The sequence below is a fragment of the Nesoenas mayeri genome (assembly GCF_963082525.1).
Source record: "Nesoenas mayeri genome assembly, chromosome: 1".
In the NCBI taxonomy this organism is placed as follows: Eukaryota; Metazoa; Chordata; class Aves; order Columbiformes; family Columbidae; genus Nesoenas; species Nesoenas mayeri.
The window spans coordinates 140,778,824-140,795,972 of record NC_137541.1 but is presented as its reverse complement, the minus strand read 5'-3'; the positions used below and the strand labels follow the sequence as shown (position 1 = coordinate 140,795,972).

The 17,149-nt window shown below is 44.2% G+C and overlaps 1 protein-coding gene across 1 annotated transcript; it reads left to right on the top strand.

The window, feature by feature from the left end:
- Positions 1-6,677: 6,677 nt before the first annotated feature.
- On the top strand, positions 6,678-8,043 carry LOC308051522 (apovitellenin-1-like; the record flags this gene model as incomplete). The annotated part of the gene is made up of 3 exons (XM_080361970.1): positions 6,678-6,738; positions 7,134-7,293; positions 7,944-8,043. 3 exons carry the CDS (start codon positions 6,678-6,680, stop codon positions 8,041-8,043), a joined length of 321 nt encoding a protein of 106 aa, XP_080218096.1.
- Positions 8,044-17,149: the final 9,106 nt, after the last annotated feature.

Genomic DNA, 17,149 nt, shown 5'->3' with positions numbered 1-17,149 from the left:
TGGACCTTCGTGCCTTAAAAGATTCTTGTTCTAGCCTTTAACCCAGACTTGAATTTATTTGTAACCTTTAAGGGCTAAATTTACCAAGGTTTGGCCATCCTTACAGACTGAGCAAGTTATGATTACTGTCCCTCACACCATGCACCAGAATTTATTTCAACTCTAGGAAGCATGATTTTGGTGGATATATCTTTCCTAAGCCATGTAGTCTTTTCCATGCATTTTATAGTCTCCCTTTTCTCTCTGTGCCCTGTCACCATTTTTATTATTGTCCTTGATATTTACCCTGACATTTATACCAACTCTGCCTATGTGGTACATCTGATCTGTCACTAGATTGCAAGGTTTTCTTATCTCTTACCTTGCAGCTAGAATGCAGAATTTCTGCACACTCTGAGACAAGTTGCAAAGGAGAAAAACGTGCCATTTCTCCTTGGTATGATTCATCCACTGTTTTCATTTAAGATGTGCTGGAAAAAGAGTTGTTGTCTGGATGCTGGCTGCTTGCACAGGAAACTGGCTTGCCAAAGTCACTTCTTGGATTCAAGAGACTCAACTGTTGGCAAGGAGCTTTTGGAGCATCTTGTGAATTATTTTGTTACCCAGAGGCACTAGAGATTGGCCAGTATCAATGACTGTATTGCCTGGCTTATTTCCCAACCAGTGCCACTTGGGATACTTGCTACTATTTGTTCTTTAATGTTCCAGTTACTGATATGCTTATGCTTTCTCTTGGAAGACTGACTTGCAGAGTTTTTCACTTTGCCCACTTCCTTTTTTCTTTTTTGTTTGGACAATGATGGGAAACATCGCACTTGGAGCAAATATTCCCAGCTGGATGTCCAATGCAGTTGCTGGTCAACTAAAGGCTACTACAGAGAGTGCTCATTTTCCTACAGCTTCTCGGCTGACTGCTTATTTCTAATTCCTGTGTATGGACACAAAGGAAGAGGACCCACTATCTTCTCTGGTTGACTTTGTTTCAGAACCAGAGGCCTGCTTTTTGAAGACAGAGGGGCTGTTCACCAGCAGTCGATGGCTAGCACAAAACAGAGCTAGAAGAGCTAAAAGACCAATTCCAAAGTTTGAATTCAAGAAAGGCAGGCTGCATTAAGTGTAATCCTTGTCTGCATTAGACCCAAACTGTGAATAATGTGAACTGACCCACAAGCTACACCTGGAATAGCAGGAATTAAGTGTGTTTGTAGAACTTGCAAAGCCAGTATCACTCTTGAATCTGGTTCTCAGTCACTGGATGTGAATAATTTTACTTTTAGTGGCATGGTGAGGGATTTATGCATCCCCTCTTCTATTATGGGCTACTATTTATTTTTCATTAAGATTACTTTATGGTGACTACAATTACAAAATAATATGGGCCTTCTTCCAAAACTAGAATCCTGTTTTGACTTCAGCATTGCCCTCTGGTGATTAGTGGCAGGTACCCAGGGCTCTGCAGGTTCTCCCCTTGGAAGCTGAATTGGAATTTCACTCTTTCCTTATGCTTCCAGTAGGTCCATACATCATGTAGGACAACTTCTTAATGTCATTTCAACACAGCCCAAATATCTGGGTTTCAGGAAAGGGCTACCCCTTCTCCATCAAGTGTAGAAGCTGTTGAGACATCACTTGGGATCCCAAGATGGTAGCATGGGTGAAAGTTCACTCTCCTTCACGTTCAGTGTCTGTAAACCAACATGGGTCCAGCAAGTTTTCCCAAGAGCAAGAACCCCCTCACACAGCAAGAAAATCCAGATGACGTTGTGTAACAGTAGCAGCTGTTGAAGCTTGCTGCTGTGGTATGAGCACACTAACTGCAGAGGTTGTGCTTTTTTGTCTAAATCCTGTGAAGGAGCCCTGCATCTTTATTTGTTCCTCTAGTCTCCATAATTGAGCTAGGGTGACTAATTGTAGATTGTGCAAATTTACACAGTTTGTGCTGTGTGAAGCCTGAAGAGTTTTATCTTCATCATACTTGAGCTCCTCTTCAGTCACTTTGTTCATATTTATGGAAACATTAAACAAAACTCTTCTGGAAAGACTGTGTCTCAGTCTTAATTCTGTAACTTCCTAAATTGTGACAGAAGTAGATTAGGTTATCCAGCAGGGAAGCAGAAATGGTACCAAGTTTACTGGTCCGTAGACCATTGCGGTTCATAAAACACCAGCTGGTGGGCTGTGAAATAATTACAAAGGAAATCTATATATGCGTGCTTTACAACTGCAAGCAGACAGAAAAGTGGGAAGGAAATAGGCTCTGCTTCGAATACTTATTTCTATTTTTAATTGGCTATAAATTAAAGCCATTATGACAGCACTGTGCAAGACTATGTGGACTCTTTTCCAGTAATATTACAGGGTCTTTGACTTTTAAAAAGAGAGAGAGAATCGAGCAGCTCAAATAATGCACAGTGAAAGAAATAACAGTAGGAAATAGCCTAGCCTCACTCTTTCTAGGCTGTAATTATTAATGCTTAATTTTTCAGCCATTCCAAAGAGCTGATGTTTGTACGTCAGCCCATTTGTAATGAAAAAAGTTGAATATGTTTCACGTTTGTGAGTTATCGCCATTCTAGACTTTTGTTCTCCCTGTCTTGCAGATGAAGGAACACACCTTACCCCCAATAATGTATTTTTCTGTCTCAGTTTAAGTGCCTTGATAGCCACTGGAGTTACCCTAACTTACAATAGTAATAATGTAATGAGTAAGTAACCATGCCACATGGGGCAGATAAGGATGCCCATGCTGCTGCTGTCAGTTGCTTTCCACCTCAGACCAGAGATTCATAAGAGAGATAAAAAAACATGTAGTTTTTCTTTGATTAAGGAAGGACTTGCAATATCTGGCTTTCTTGCTTATTTGCAGAGCGCCCTGCCATTCTGGAATGCCGTTCCAGGAATGGAGGGCAAGGGCTGATTCTTGTGCAATCATTGATCTGGTCTTGGCAAGTGCCTGTTTGGCAGTAGAAAGTGCTGAAATGCCCAGTTGCTATCTCTGGGATTGTATTCATGATAGCATGAGCTAAAGTTAGGCTGACTTTGGTGGGATGGGAAGTTACCTTGTGTGATAACAACCAAAATGCAAAGCTCTTCAGCAGCATGTATTACTATGTAGGCAGCTAAGTCCCCTCTGTGTTACTAGCTCCAGCAGCACATCAGTTTAAAATACTCACTCAATATAGAGACTTCCATTTGTCGACCTCATGTAAGAGAGAAATGGCACTTGAGGTTATATTAAATTAACCCCCACAAGTAATGACTGTTCATTGCTCTTTCTGCTAAGTTTAATGCCTATAATGTGCCTTTTACTGGTCTTCTGAATATTATTCCAGCTGTAAAAGCAGATGGTAAATGTGTAGATGCTCTTCAATGACTGTCAAATGTATGATTAAAATATAAGAGAACTTTCAACCAGTTGCTCTTACGTGTTTTTCCTAGATCGTTAATTGCTTTTAAGTTTTTGCACCAGAAGTGGAACTGAAAATTCTCTGTTCCTACTTCTTGAAATGAACCTTTTTATACGTTAGTAAGAACGTATAGTTATTTTTTGGACAAAAATGCAAAACGGTTTGCTTGTATGAGGGATAGTTTGAATAATTAATTCACCAAGAGAGTAGAAAAAATGTCTGGGAAACCATTGGCAGCCCTCTTTAATCATGTGAACCACTGCAGCTTTCCCTGACTTGGCTGCCATGTCCATAAAACAAGAACAGCTACTGTTTGGGTGTAAAGTATTTTGAGCTCTATGAGAAGAAGAGTCCTCTAGAAAATTTTGTTTGGTTGATAAATGAAGATACTGGTTGAGTTTTTCACACTTTCCACATATGACAGTCACCTAATAAAGAAGTGGCTGACATAAGAATGGAAGTGTGTTGGGTCTTACACAGTAAACTTAATTTATGCCTCATGTCCTTCCCATTTCCCTTAGCTAACAGCCTTTGTGTCTCTTTCCCCTCGCTCAATGGTTGCATGTGATGAATACAGATGGTTGGCCTGACCTAAATACCCAGTGGGCACTTGGAACTTGAGTTGTGGGAAAACATGTCCTATAGCAGCAATGTGGTCACTTTTTGACTGGGACCAGGCCCTCAGGTAGCCTAGGGAGAAGTTACAATAGAATGATTTGGGTTGGAAGGGACCTTTAAAGATCATCTCATCTACCCTACCCTGCTTTGTCCAGGGATAACATTCACTAGATTAGGTTGCTTAAAGTCCCATCCAACCTGACCTTGACCTCTTCCAGTGATAGGGTGTACACAACTTCTTGGGGCAACCTGTTCCAGTGTCTCACCACTCTCATTGTAAAAAATTTCTTCCTTATGTCCAATCTAAATCACCCCTCTTTCAGTTTAAAGCTGTTTCTCTTCATCCTGTAACTACAGGCCTTGATAAAAAGTCTTTCTCTGTCTTTGTTTATAAGCCCCCTGTAAGTACTGAAAGGCTGCAATAAGGTCTCCCTGAAGCCTTCTCCAGGCTGAACAACCCCATCTCTCTCAGCCTTTCTCCACAGGAGAGGTGTTCCAGCCCTCTGACCATTTTCATGGCCCTCCTCTGGACCTGCTCTAAGAGGTCCATGTCTTTCTTGTGCTGGTGGCCCCAGAGCTGGATGTTTACCTGGGCAAGTTTTGACAGCTGACTCAGATGTACACTCATCTTGTCAGCCTGTGCAAAAAGGCTTGGACATGGGGAAAGAGGAGATACGAGAGGGGTGCACACTTACCCTTGTGCACAATGCATTTGTTGGAAATGGAGGGTGAAATACAAATGGACATGATAGCCACAAATAAATTCCAGCTGTCAGAGCAGCGGGGTTACGGCACCGGCCTTCCCACAGGAACAGTGGGAACAAAATTCAGCCCAGCTCTTGCTATTGTTAATGTGGAATTTGGTCAGCTTATGAAAGGGGTCTCTATGACATGGTTGCCTGCAAAAATAGGGGACTCAGTGACCCAGGAGCTGCCTTCCACATCTCTTGGGCTCAGGTCAGGCTGACCCTCCATTACCAAATCTCAATAACAGGTTCAGAGTCCTCCACGGCTTCTTGCCTGTCCCATTGAGCTGGATCTTCTTGCAAAAGAGCAAATGAGGAAACAAAGCAGGACCTTTGACCCCTTACTATCACTATATTAGCTCTGCATAAATGCTGGTGTCTCAGATGAGCATCTACCTCAGCTTTGGCCCGAGAAAGAAAGGGAAAGCAGGACAGGTAAGAGCTGAACTCTCTGTTTTGGATGGTATAGACTTTGTGACTGGTGTATCTAGGACATACAGAGGTGAGTGGAGGTGGTCTTCTATTCTGCCCCATTTCTTACTGCAAGCAAAAGTGTGAGCCCTTCTCATGCTCCATAACCAGGAATATTGCTGAAACAGAGGAGGAGGGTGGGAGTGCTTGAGGTGACCTAGATTGAAGCTGAGTGATGGAAGCTCTAGAAGTCACTCAGGAGGGTCAAGTCTGTAGTAGGGATTGCAGACTTTCAGTGCTGGAAGACATCTAACTTCTTCTTAGCTACCTTCACCACAGGAACTACAGGCTCTAAAGCAGGTAAGATCCTCTCTTTATGCCATTGGGGAGCAAATGTATACCTTTTGTCTACAAAGGGAGAAACTGGCTCTAGGATTAAAAATCAAGGAAGGGTGGTAAGGGAACAACTGCTGCTCGTCAGCAAATGTCTAGTGAAGATGGAGTGGTAGCTCTTGGAGGTAATCTGTACACAGAAGCAAATAAGAACAGATGGACATTCCCTTACTGTGCAATAAGAAGGAGCACTGGCTCGTAGCTACCTAGAACAGGATTTAGAAAAGCAGATACATGTAATAGACATTGCAGTGTTTTTGACATTACTATTCCTAGCATGGCAATGTTTTCTTCATGTTACTCTGGGTGATGCAGCCCTCTAATGCAGGCCATAAATCAAGTTTAACTCCTAATCATATTTTTAAGTGTAGTGTGTTTGAAAGGCTTATTTAGATGTAATGTTATCTTTTCAACATACCAAGTACCAACATCTCAAGAGTTCCTCTAATTCTGGCTTTTTAAATAGACAGAATAAAGGAGGTTAAGTTTAGAATTATTCCCTTTTGAGCACTTGTTCTGCCTGGGCTACTATCTGCTTTACCGTCTGCTTTGTTAATCCCAGTGTAGAAAAGATGAGAACCTAGCTGGATGTTTCCTCAACTACAGCAAGACAAAATACTCAGATCACTGAGATGATCATTGTATGTGATGCACTCACTAGCACAATGTTCTTTAGAGCAATTTACAAAAAACAAACAAACAAAACCGCATTATCTATTTTTTGGTTGCAACTGTCTGTGGAGGAAACCCAACCTCTGCTAGTTTTAGTGATTTGCTCTTATGCTGAAAAAAGGAATTTTAGCTTTCATACAAAAGAAGTAACTTTAATTGTCATATATTTCCTGGATGTCTAAAAGCTATTATTCATCGTGGATATTTGAGAATATATACATAAAAGTACACTTTCATTTTTATACTATTTTTCCTTCTTCAGAGGAAAAGCACCATGATTTTCCTGTTCTTTTCTTCATTTATTGGTTAGGTTTGTTGCAAAAATCTGGTGTTTAACTGATATGTTCTATTTCTCTGAAAACAAACAAAATATTATATCCTGACTCCAGCAGGTCTCTTGGTGTAGAGAGCGGAACCCGTACTGCAAACCATGCTGCAATCCAGGGCACTGCTGATAGCTCTGATTCTGCTCTTTAGCACCACTGTCCCCGGTAAGTCTGAAAAGTTTTTCTGTCTGCCTGAAACAAGGCTCAGCTCTACAGGTCCTTACTTGCCTTAAAGAAGTCTGAACCATCCATAAAGTAGGACTGAAGCCAAATAACACGGTTCATGACTATGAATACGTGGTGCTTGGCAGCATGAAACAAGTCAGCAGGGGCCCAGCATGAAAATTTGCAGCACCTGCTGAAAACACTCTGCCATGTAAGGCCTATGGCCTAGATGCCCAAAAATGAGTGATGAGGTGCTGCTGGATGCTGCTAGGGTGAATTCGGAGGGAGGCTTTGAATTGCGGAATTTCAACTGTCTTCCCACTATGCCTGCGGGAAGGTGTCAGAGACACAAGTGACTGGAAAAGCCTCATGGTTTTTTGCCTCCTCTTTCTCAGAAGTGCACTCAAAGGCCATCTTTGAAAAAGACCGTCGTGACTGGATGGTCATTCCCGACGCGATCGCAGCTTACATCCATGAAGCTGTGAACAAGGTGTCCCCTAGAGTTGCTCAGTTCTTGGCGGATGCTGCCCAGACTCAACCAGTTGTTGTGACCAGGTATGGAAAAATCTTCTGCACTAGTGCTGCAATAGCTATAGGTGGAAAAGGAAAGGGAAGAGTGGGAGAAAGAACAGATTAATAAAGTATCTATATGGGAGACCCAATAGGAAATGAATTGGCAACCAAAGTCTGACGTGACTGCGATGGGAGCAGGGTTCTGGCAGGTGGGACAGTGGGATATGGTTTCATATGAAAGTGCAACCTCTTTCCAGGGGTGCACACTGAACATGATGATGCTCGTGGGGGCAGCAGTCACTACTCTTTATACACAGGTGGTGAGGGAGGGGCCACTGGCTACTTGGGGATCAGCTGTTCTGGAAAGGGCTGGGCAGGTGCTGTGGTGCTGTCTGTGAGGGGCTGAGTGGTGAAGGTGCCAGGAAACACTGCTGTCATTCAACACAGAACACAGAATTTGCTCCAGCTCTAAATACAGATTCCTCAAAAAATGGGAAGGGGTTTCCTCCCAAAAGGAAGAGCTTTATGACTCAAGAGAAACAGGTTCATGGCAATCCCTGTCTGCTGAGGAAAGCCTCTCCAGGACTGCTGAGGAAGTTTCCACTCTCAGTGACAGGCAATGTGATAACAACAGCAGATAGAGATTGCCCTCACGTATTGCGTATCTTAACACACACACTCATCTCCTGCAGGAACTTCATCATCAAAGAAACAACTAAACTCAGTATACTGGCTGAACAGGTGATGGAAAAACTAAAGAACCTGTGGTATACAAAAGTCGTAGGCTACTAGCCAGATGAAGACAAGTCACTGTTTCCTGATGGGAGCTGGTAGCACCTCACGATGTCCTTTTTCCCCCTGCCGCTACTATGGACCAAGATCAGTCAATAAGACAGAATCGATGCTCCTCTTAATGCCACTAGAGGAAACCCAGCTTCAAAGACCAAAGGATGGAAAGAATTCGCTGAAGTCTCCCCCAAAAAGAAACATCTGCTGGGCATGGGGAAGACAATGAGATTGTCAAGCTCTTCTGTAGCCAAATCCTGAAAATTAATTCCTCCTGAATGGCTTGGCCATTGCCCCTCTAATAAAAGAAATGTTGGTTGTTACACTTCCTTAAGTTTCCTATTAGCATTAACTGTTACAAAATTACATCCTCCTTGGCATCCATTCTGCCCAGAATGCAGCTGTGATTCACAAGTTGTTGCAGGCAATGCTAACAAATCCTGACCATTCAGGCACATTTAACTAAGCTCAGGTTCTTCTCAGGTGGGTGGGGGGCACTACCTGAACATCTTTTGGGGTAGCCACAACATGGCAACTGTAACCTCACATCAGGAAAGGCCACAAAATGTTGAGGTCCTGCTGACTGTGCTCCTTGGTTAGGTAAGAAGCAGGTAGGTGCACCTGTACCAAGTGTTTGAAGATTTCAGATCATTTTGGAAACCAAGTGCTAGTAAACTGAACTGTCCATCAATCTGAGCAGGACTTTGAAAGTATGTTTCATCAGCCAATGAGTGAGGCTACTGAAAGTCTGTTTAGTAGGAGGAAAAATTTCTCACTGTCTTCAAGATGGAGAGTGATCAGTTTATGAGAGGGTTACCTATGCCCAGGACTGTCCTTGTCAGCTCTGTGTAACTGCCTCAACTCAGATGCCCACACTGGATAAAGACATTAATCTACCTCCATGCAATCAGAAACAATTAGGCAATTTGTCTGAAATCACACTGGGAGGCTGCAGCAGAGCCTAAAACAAAACCCTGCTAGCCTGAGATCTAGGAGTCACACGTGCTTGGGCAGAGCTACTGCTTAAGAGGGAGAGCATTGCTACAACTGGAAAAAAAGAGATTTGCCTAATAACTGCAAAGCAGTGCTACTGTCTTTTAAGGCACACCTCTGTTTACTTTCCCCTCACCGGGGTCTTAAACTTAAAACTCTGCTTCAGCATTACATTTTAACCATCTGTCAGGGCTTGAGAACAGCAATAATGGCCCCTACCTGAGACCCTCATCCACGCACCCTGCCTTTGGACTCAGGAGCCATATCTAAACTCAAGCTCTGAGCACTCAGACCTGTGCCTGGTCCCTGCTGTTCTGGCTTACTGGTGGTTCTGACTTTCTTGCATGGGTGCTGGACCTGTGTTGTAGGCAACCTTGTCCCATCCCTGTTTGTGCTTCCTGGGTGGACCTTGGAGCTATGCCATAGCCTTGCCTCCAGCTCTGCCTGCTGCCATCCTCAGTGAGCTCCCTGTCACAGTTTGCTACCTTACCTTGCCTGGGGCTGCTGAAGGATCCTGTCACAGTTGCCGCCTTGCCTCTGCTTGGGTACAGTGGGACCATGCCCTGGCTGTGGACTCTAATGGTTAAGGGAGTGGAGCATCTCCCTTATGCAGAAAGGCTGAGGGAGCTGGAGCTCTTTAGCTTGGAGGAGACTGAGGGGTGACCTCATTAATGTTTATATATATGTAAAGGGTGAGTGCCACGAGGATAGATCCAGGCTCTTCTCGGTGACAACCAATGATAGGACAAGGGGTAATGGGTTCAAACTGGAACACAAAAGGTTCCACTTAAATTTGGGAAGAAACTTCTTCTCAGTGAGGGTGACAGAGCACTGGAACAGGCTGCCCAGGGGGGTTGTGGAGTCTCCTTCTCTGGAGACATTCCAGACCCGCCTGGACATGTTCCTGTGCAACCTCATCTCAATGTTCCTGCTCTGGCAGGGGGATTGGACTAGATGACCTCTTGAGGTCCCTTCCAATCCCTAACATTCTGTGATTTTGTGATTCTACCTGTGCTGTGGTCTCTGCTGGCTCCTGGCTTGTCCTCCTTCTTGGAATATCCCAGCTCTTGCTGCTCCCTGACACTATTTCTAGATTACCAGGTAATCAACAACTGAGTAGACAAAGCAGGAAAAGCAGAAAAGCCCATGGAGGAATTAGGAGATGTCAGTGTCTGGCCTTTCCCATGGGAGTGTGCAAGAGTGCATGGGGAGAGATGAAGGGTCACAAGGAGGAGACGGAAGCAACAGAGATTGAAGGTAGAAAAAGAATCAGAAGTGATTGCTCTAAAAGCTGAATGTATTCCCTCAAGGCTAACCCTTCCCTCTGCTGGGTGTGACTATGGAAATTAACTCAAATAGCTGACAAAAAGCTAATTAATAGATGAAAGCTATATTCCATCTGGTTTCTTTGTGTCAGCCTCCCACTATCATTGGTGGAAGAACTGCCCTGACCCTACATACACAGTTCCAGGCCTTTATTTTAACCTGTTCTTCACATTTTACAACAGTATTAGCCCATCTCAGGAGACCAGGCTTTCCCATTGTCAGGCTTCAATATTTCTATTGCTTGGGCAGCACTAGGGGCAAAATGTCCTAAGCTAACAGTAAGCCTGTTTCTCCAACCCAAGGTGCTGAATACTGAAAATGTGCGTGTCCACTTTCTTTCTCAGTGATCAGAAAGACTGTCGGCAGTATCTGATTCTCCAAAGCTTCCACTGCCCTACTCTGAATTTTTTCTCTCAAGATCTTTGCTTCTGAGAGGAGTTTGCTTTGGCACAAACTTGAACATGTTGCAGCTGTTGTCCTGTTGGAGCAATGTGGTAGGCTATCAATAATATGGGAGAAACTAGTCCCCTATGTTTGGGGGCTGGTTTTTTTATTGTTTCGTTTTTGTTATTATCAATCAGATCAGCTATCAATATAAACTTGCACTTACCCGTTTGTATGGAATAAAGAAATCTCATTTCACATTTTCTGTGTCTCAGCAGCTGCTTGGTACCACACGCAGTTGAAATGAAATCAGTGTCCCCAGGCAGCGCAGCAAGTTCTTCCGTCTCTGGCTGCTTCACCACCTCTGCAGAGCTCTTTTGCAGATTTCTTTATTGCTGCCTGTTTTGCTTAGACTGTCTGTGCCTCCCTGGTCATGTATGAATGTGCACCCACGTAGGTATTATGTAAATGCATCAATATTTAGAGGAAGGTTTAGAAAAGCAGAGTTTGGGCTGATAAGAGTGTTTACCACATGAAAAAGCCAGCTCTTTCTGCTACAGAAATTATTTCCTACCTGCTTGTTTTTCACGTGTCTGCTCAGTCTTCCTCTCTCTCTCTTTTTTTTATCCCCCAAACGTAGCCCTTGTATGAAAAGCTCTGCAGCTTAAATCCCATCCTGCCTCAGGGAAGCGTTACGCGTTGTGAGCTTTCTCAGGATAGAGCTTGTCTTTTGGCATTTCAGAAGTATTTCTTTCTTGAAGAGTAAAAGTCATGAGTCATATGAAAGAGCCTTAATGTGCCCGTGGAGCCTGGTGTCCTGGAAATCATTGCTTTGGACTTTTCAATCTACTTTCATGCACTGCCAAAAAGGACAGGAAAATGTTTGGAAAGTATAGGTGGTTCATGTTGCATTTCAAGCCCATTGTGTGACTTCATCAATGCAACCCGGTGACATTTCTGTATTTCATCACTGCACAGCTGGAGCAGAGCAGTACCTGGTAGGAATTCCATGCTAAAACATAACAAAGTTTTGATATTTTATTAAATGTACTTAATTATAACCCATTTGTTCTTCTGCAATGTAACCTGCAGAAGATCCAAGCCAGCCACATTCTGATTACCTGTTTGAGATCTGACTGATTGTAGCATATGGGCAAATCTGAATCATCGCATAGATGTATTTGTTTATACTGAATATCTTGATCGTGTAGTTGTCTATGCATTTGTATGCTTTAAAAGAAGTAAACAGAAAACCTTCCAGAGAGTTAATCTACCATACAATCTACAGTGTAGGGCAAGCTACCAAAAGCAAAGTAGAAAACCTCACACTGCCACTTCTGCCCCTGATGTTACTGGCATCACCCTTTGGTAAGTTCCTTAAAGGCAGAAACTAGCAGCTGAGAGACAGTGTTCAGGCTGGGATCAGGTAGGGGGAGGAAAAAACAGGGGAGGTGAGCATTTTATCCCTAGAGGAATCCTGGGGCAAATTCATGGGACAGGTAATGAGGAGGCCATGTTTTGTCCTGAGAGTTAAAATATCTCACATCTTCTTCCACTTTTCAGTAGGAATAAAGAGCTTAATCTGTAATTTCTTTGTAAAATAGGAATGGAAATCACTTCCCCAGTGATGTCTGTGAAAGTTCACTGAGTGCTTCAAGATTCTTGGAGGGGCTTTGTAAGGGAAGCATTCATTTCAGTGAGATTCATGTCACAGAAACTTTCTTTGTGAATAATCATCACTTACCAGCATCGGGAAAGCTTGTGGTGTAACTGGTTCAAATGAGTCCACTGAAATGAAATCTTGTGAAATGTCAGTTTTCTGTTGTTTCTGAGATGGAGGAGTAACATCTCATGCATTCCCGATTTCTGCAAAAACATCCTTTCTCAAAAAATATCTGCTATGCTGAATACTTTACACCATTTTCAGTGGCTCAGAGTGTTGATGTCACAGAACTGTTTGGCTTTTGCCCCTCCGAGTTCCCCTCACATATCCCCTTTTACTTTTACTCACATTCCCCTTTTACTTTTAACACTTGGAAAAATCACAAATTGATGCTAACGAATGAATGCCTGGGGCTCTTCACCACTGTCAGCAGTGGCAGCTCTCCCTGTTGATGGCAACAAACAGCCCTTTGGCAGTAGAAACCTGAAGGTGAGGTGTTTTCTCCTGCCAAGGAGAGATGATGAAGGCTGGAAAAAGTCACATACAATATCTGAAATTTATGGCTGGCACTTGAAGACCCATGTGGTGATCTCCCCTCCACACTCGCACTTCCATCTAAAAGGCATTATACAGGTTGTTCTGAAAAGACAGACCCAATTTGAAATCACTATATCTTTGAGATTGGCTCAATCTTTTTGAAACACCCTGTATTTCTCCTCCGCTGGCGATGTCAGTGCACAGCTGTGTGGGCAGGGCCGGAGCAGCGTGACCGTCACAGCCGCCATGAGGGAGTGAGCAAAGACAGCTGGTGAGGTGCAGAGCTGACACGGCCTTTTTATTTTCTGGTGGTTCTGTGCTCTCCACAGGCTTTTTGTCAAAAAAAAAAAAAAAAAAAAAAACTAAATAAATTTTTAAAAAAATATATATATATAAAGAAAGAAAAAAAGTTTTTACAAATTTTAAAAGTAAGCACAAAAATCCCGGACGGTGTGCATATGTGAGATGTCACTAATGAAAACTGGCACCCAGAGAACACAGGTGGCTCCAGGGGCAGTCGAAGGAGAAGGCGGTGGCCAGGGGTCCCGGGCCGGCGCCGCGGAACGCGTCTGCCGGCGTCCAGCAGCGCGGATGGACGGGACTACCGGCCACCGCCCGCGGCGGCAAGAGAAGCGCTTCAGGCTGGGGCGAGGGCACTAAGCGGGGCCGGCCGGAGAGCTGCGCCGTCCCAACGCTGCGCGGGCGGGTGACAGCAAGCCTTGCGTGCCAGGCGGCCCGGCGTCGGGCGGCAGAGATCAGTCAGCACCACTCTCCGTTTCGCTCACAGCCCGCGGTCCCCCCGCCGCCGCGGCGAGCGCTGACTCAGAGCGGCACTCCCGCCGCGGCCGGCTTCGCACGCGATGCCGCCGGCCTCCCCCACCGACACCCCCGCCCCGCTCCCGGCCGTCGCACTCCCGCCCCGACCGGGGTCCCGGGCGGCAGCGCGGCCGGGAGCGGCCCGGAGGCGCAGGTAGGCTCGGGCAGCGGGAGCGCTGGGGAGAGGCGGGCGGCTGCTACGGCGCCTCCTGCCCGGCACAGACACACACAGACTCTCACATATTTATTCAATATTGCGGGGTGGGGGGGGGCTGTTATTTTTTTAGGAGGCTGCGGTACCCCAAGCTCCCCCTCTGTCAGGCACACATCGGGGGGCTTGGGCAGCCTCCGCGGTGTTGGACCAGCCCCAGCCTCCCAGCAGCAGCCAGACACCGTAACCCTCTCCGGGAAGGCCAAGCGGATCCGCAGCCCCAAGCTGGGCCTGCTCTAGGGGTCGAGAGTGCCCGGGGGCAAGGGAGGAGCAGCTTTATAGCAGTAAACTCAGGTTCTGTTGCAGCTGGGACGGGTAACTCACTCCCTCCTAGCCAGTGAGGGCCCACCTGTGGAAGGGTGTTTTGGCATGGGCCGAGTTGGGGTTGAGAGGCGGCAGCTGGGATGGTGTCGGGTGGGGAGGGTTTGAATGTTGTTTCCGTAACGTGCGGAAAGACCGTTTTTCACATACGTTTGCCTGCTTACCTGCATGCTTGCCAGTGAGATGGGAGTTCCCATCATTTGAGTGTATAATGACTATGCCATGCTTTGCAGACCCTCATTTTTCAGGTGGGAGGCAGGGTACACCAAACCAAATTATCCCAAATTACAGAATTCCTCTTTGCGCTTAGATTGGGGGGTGATATGCGGCTAGGTCAATTCTCAAAAAATGCTTTAAGAAACACTTCCGGTTTTCCTATTCAAAAACATTAAAAAATGCAGCACAAGTGCAAGATGTCTTGACAGCAGCTGTGATAAAACTGCTTTATTAAAGATACCCATAAATGTGGTGGCATTTCAGTGTGCGCCACAGCAACAGGTACCATCCATGACTTGTGGGTGCACTAACCTGCTTAGTGCTGCACTGGGAGTGCATCTGGAAATGCTCTGTAAAAGAAGTTGGTATGAACTCCGAGTTGCACTGGTTACTTAAGATCTTAACAGCACAATAAATATTTACAAGTACAGCTGTGACATATATCAGTGAAGAGCACAGATCTTTTATTTTCACAGCTTCCTATCTGCAGGTTTACAGCAGCGTCCCCGTTAAGTGGGTTCAGATACTGGGTTTGAGATTGCTTTATTCAGAGAGTCCACTTGAGAGACAAAAGCGGCAGGTGCAAGAGAAAACATGCAACTCAGTGTCTGCAAACAAGTGGATTAAACTCACTGCTTAGAACAACCGCTTCAAGATTTTTTGTTTTCTTTTCCCTAATTGTAACATTTTATCTTCTCTCCAGAGGCTCCATCGTCCCTTGCCTTTCTGCGGGGTGATGATGATAAAAGTCCTGCCGGTGGATATGGACCCTGCCAGGTAACCTTCCCTGCAGACATGTCTTCAAAGCAGCGTGCTCGAATCGGCTTTGCCTCCCGGAGAGCGCAGAGCTGTGAAACAGCCGGTGCGGCTGCATGATCTGCAGGACTAAGATGTTTTCAGTTGTGGTCAGTAAAGCGTAAAGTTCTTTTTCTTTAAAAAGAAAAAAAAAACACAGACAAAGCAAACCTTGTTAATAGCTACGGGCTGTTGTATCCTTAGTTTATGCTGTCTTTTGTCAGTTGAACTGCCACTGTAGCTGTCAGCTAATTCAGCGTTTTAGGTTTCCCCTGCTTCTGAGATGCTTTACTGGGCGTGAAAGTGTGAAGTCTCTATTTCTCCTTTTTGGGTATCAAAAATTGTTTGAGTTACAAACCTATGCAGTTACTTTAGCAATTTAAGTAACTCATTAAGTCTTTTTTGGAAGGTAAAAGCTTGTGGTGACCTTTAGATTTAAAAGGAGTTTTTATTACTCTAATAATAATGTTGACTCGATAGAAGTCGTATTTTGTAAAAATAACTCTGGTGGATATTTCTGGAGGGAGAGAATGCTAATTTTATTTGGAGTTACCCATTTTCCCAAAGACTACTTTGATACCTCAGAAAAACAAAGATCTACTATATAAAATCAATACACACATACAAGACATGTAATACTTCAATATTTATTGAGAAGCAGTGCTTTATCCTGAACAGTCATTCATCTGAACAAATTCTGTATTTGTAAAAATGTCCTTGTCCGTATAAAATCTGTCCTTTTTCTGAGGACTTCTTATTAGCAATTAGATTTACAAATTTTCCACTTCAATCGTAAACACCTTTAGCTCCATCATGTATTACCGTGGAGGGTGTGCTTGGTGGCTGAGTAAGTAAGTAAGTAAGGGAGGAAAAGAAGTACTTCTGTATTGAACTGACTCAATATAGGTCAGTAATTTTTGCCAGCTCATGTGCAGTGTTAGAAATACACCATGGGCAATTGTCACCTGTTAACCTGGAGAAAAATGCTTGTCGCAAAAGGCAAAATACAAGCATACTAGACGCTGTTACAAGTCTTTGGGCATCTCACTGGCAGCCAGCCACCCTAGACGGCTGGCAGGTAATGCAGACATTGCTAACTCATATTATGTCATAAAGCATAAAAGCAAAATATGGAGCATGAATCAGAAAGTTCTTCAGTACTCCACAAGCGCTTGCTCCCACAGGGTAACAGGGTTTATGATTGACTCCCTTGACCGAGTAAATCACAGACCTGACTTACACAGCTGAGTAAATTAAGAAATGTTTTTGAAGTACCTAAGCTGGTACATGGGAGCCTGTCCCGTCCCTCTGTGAACAGACAATTTGGTGATGCTATCAGCTGGTTATGTCCTCAAAGCCTCTTGGCTTTCTCTTTAAATGAAGTTTGTTTTCCCTCCTGTTTGCAAAGAAAGCACGTTGTTAAAGGGTAAACCTACAAGTTCAAAAGCAATTAAAATGATCTTCTGAATATATTTACATGGCATCTCATTATTTTCAGCGACTTTTGTGAATTCTGAGGATAATGATGTCCTACACTTATGTTTTTTGACATATCAAGGATAATCTATGTGTATTTGCTCTTAGTGAACTAGATGATTGTCTGAGATCTCCTCAAGTTGTGCTGCGCTGCTAATGCCACTTGTGTTAAAGCATGAGTCAGAATACAAGTTTGTTTTCTTAAAATAAAAAGGAAGATGACTATTTGTCCTCTCTGTGAACATGAAACACTATGTCAAAGACCGGTAGTATTCTACAGCTGTTAGCAGACACCTCAGCATTTCACAAATTCACACTACAATTTATGACCTTCACTCTTTATCTGTATCCCACCCATTGTGTGACAGGAGCCC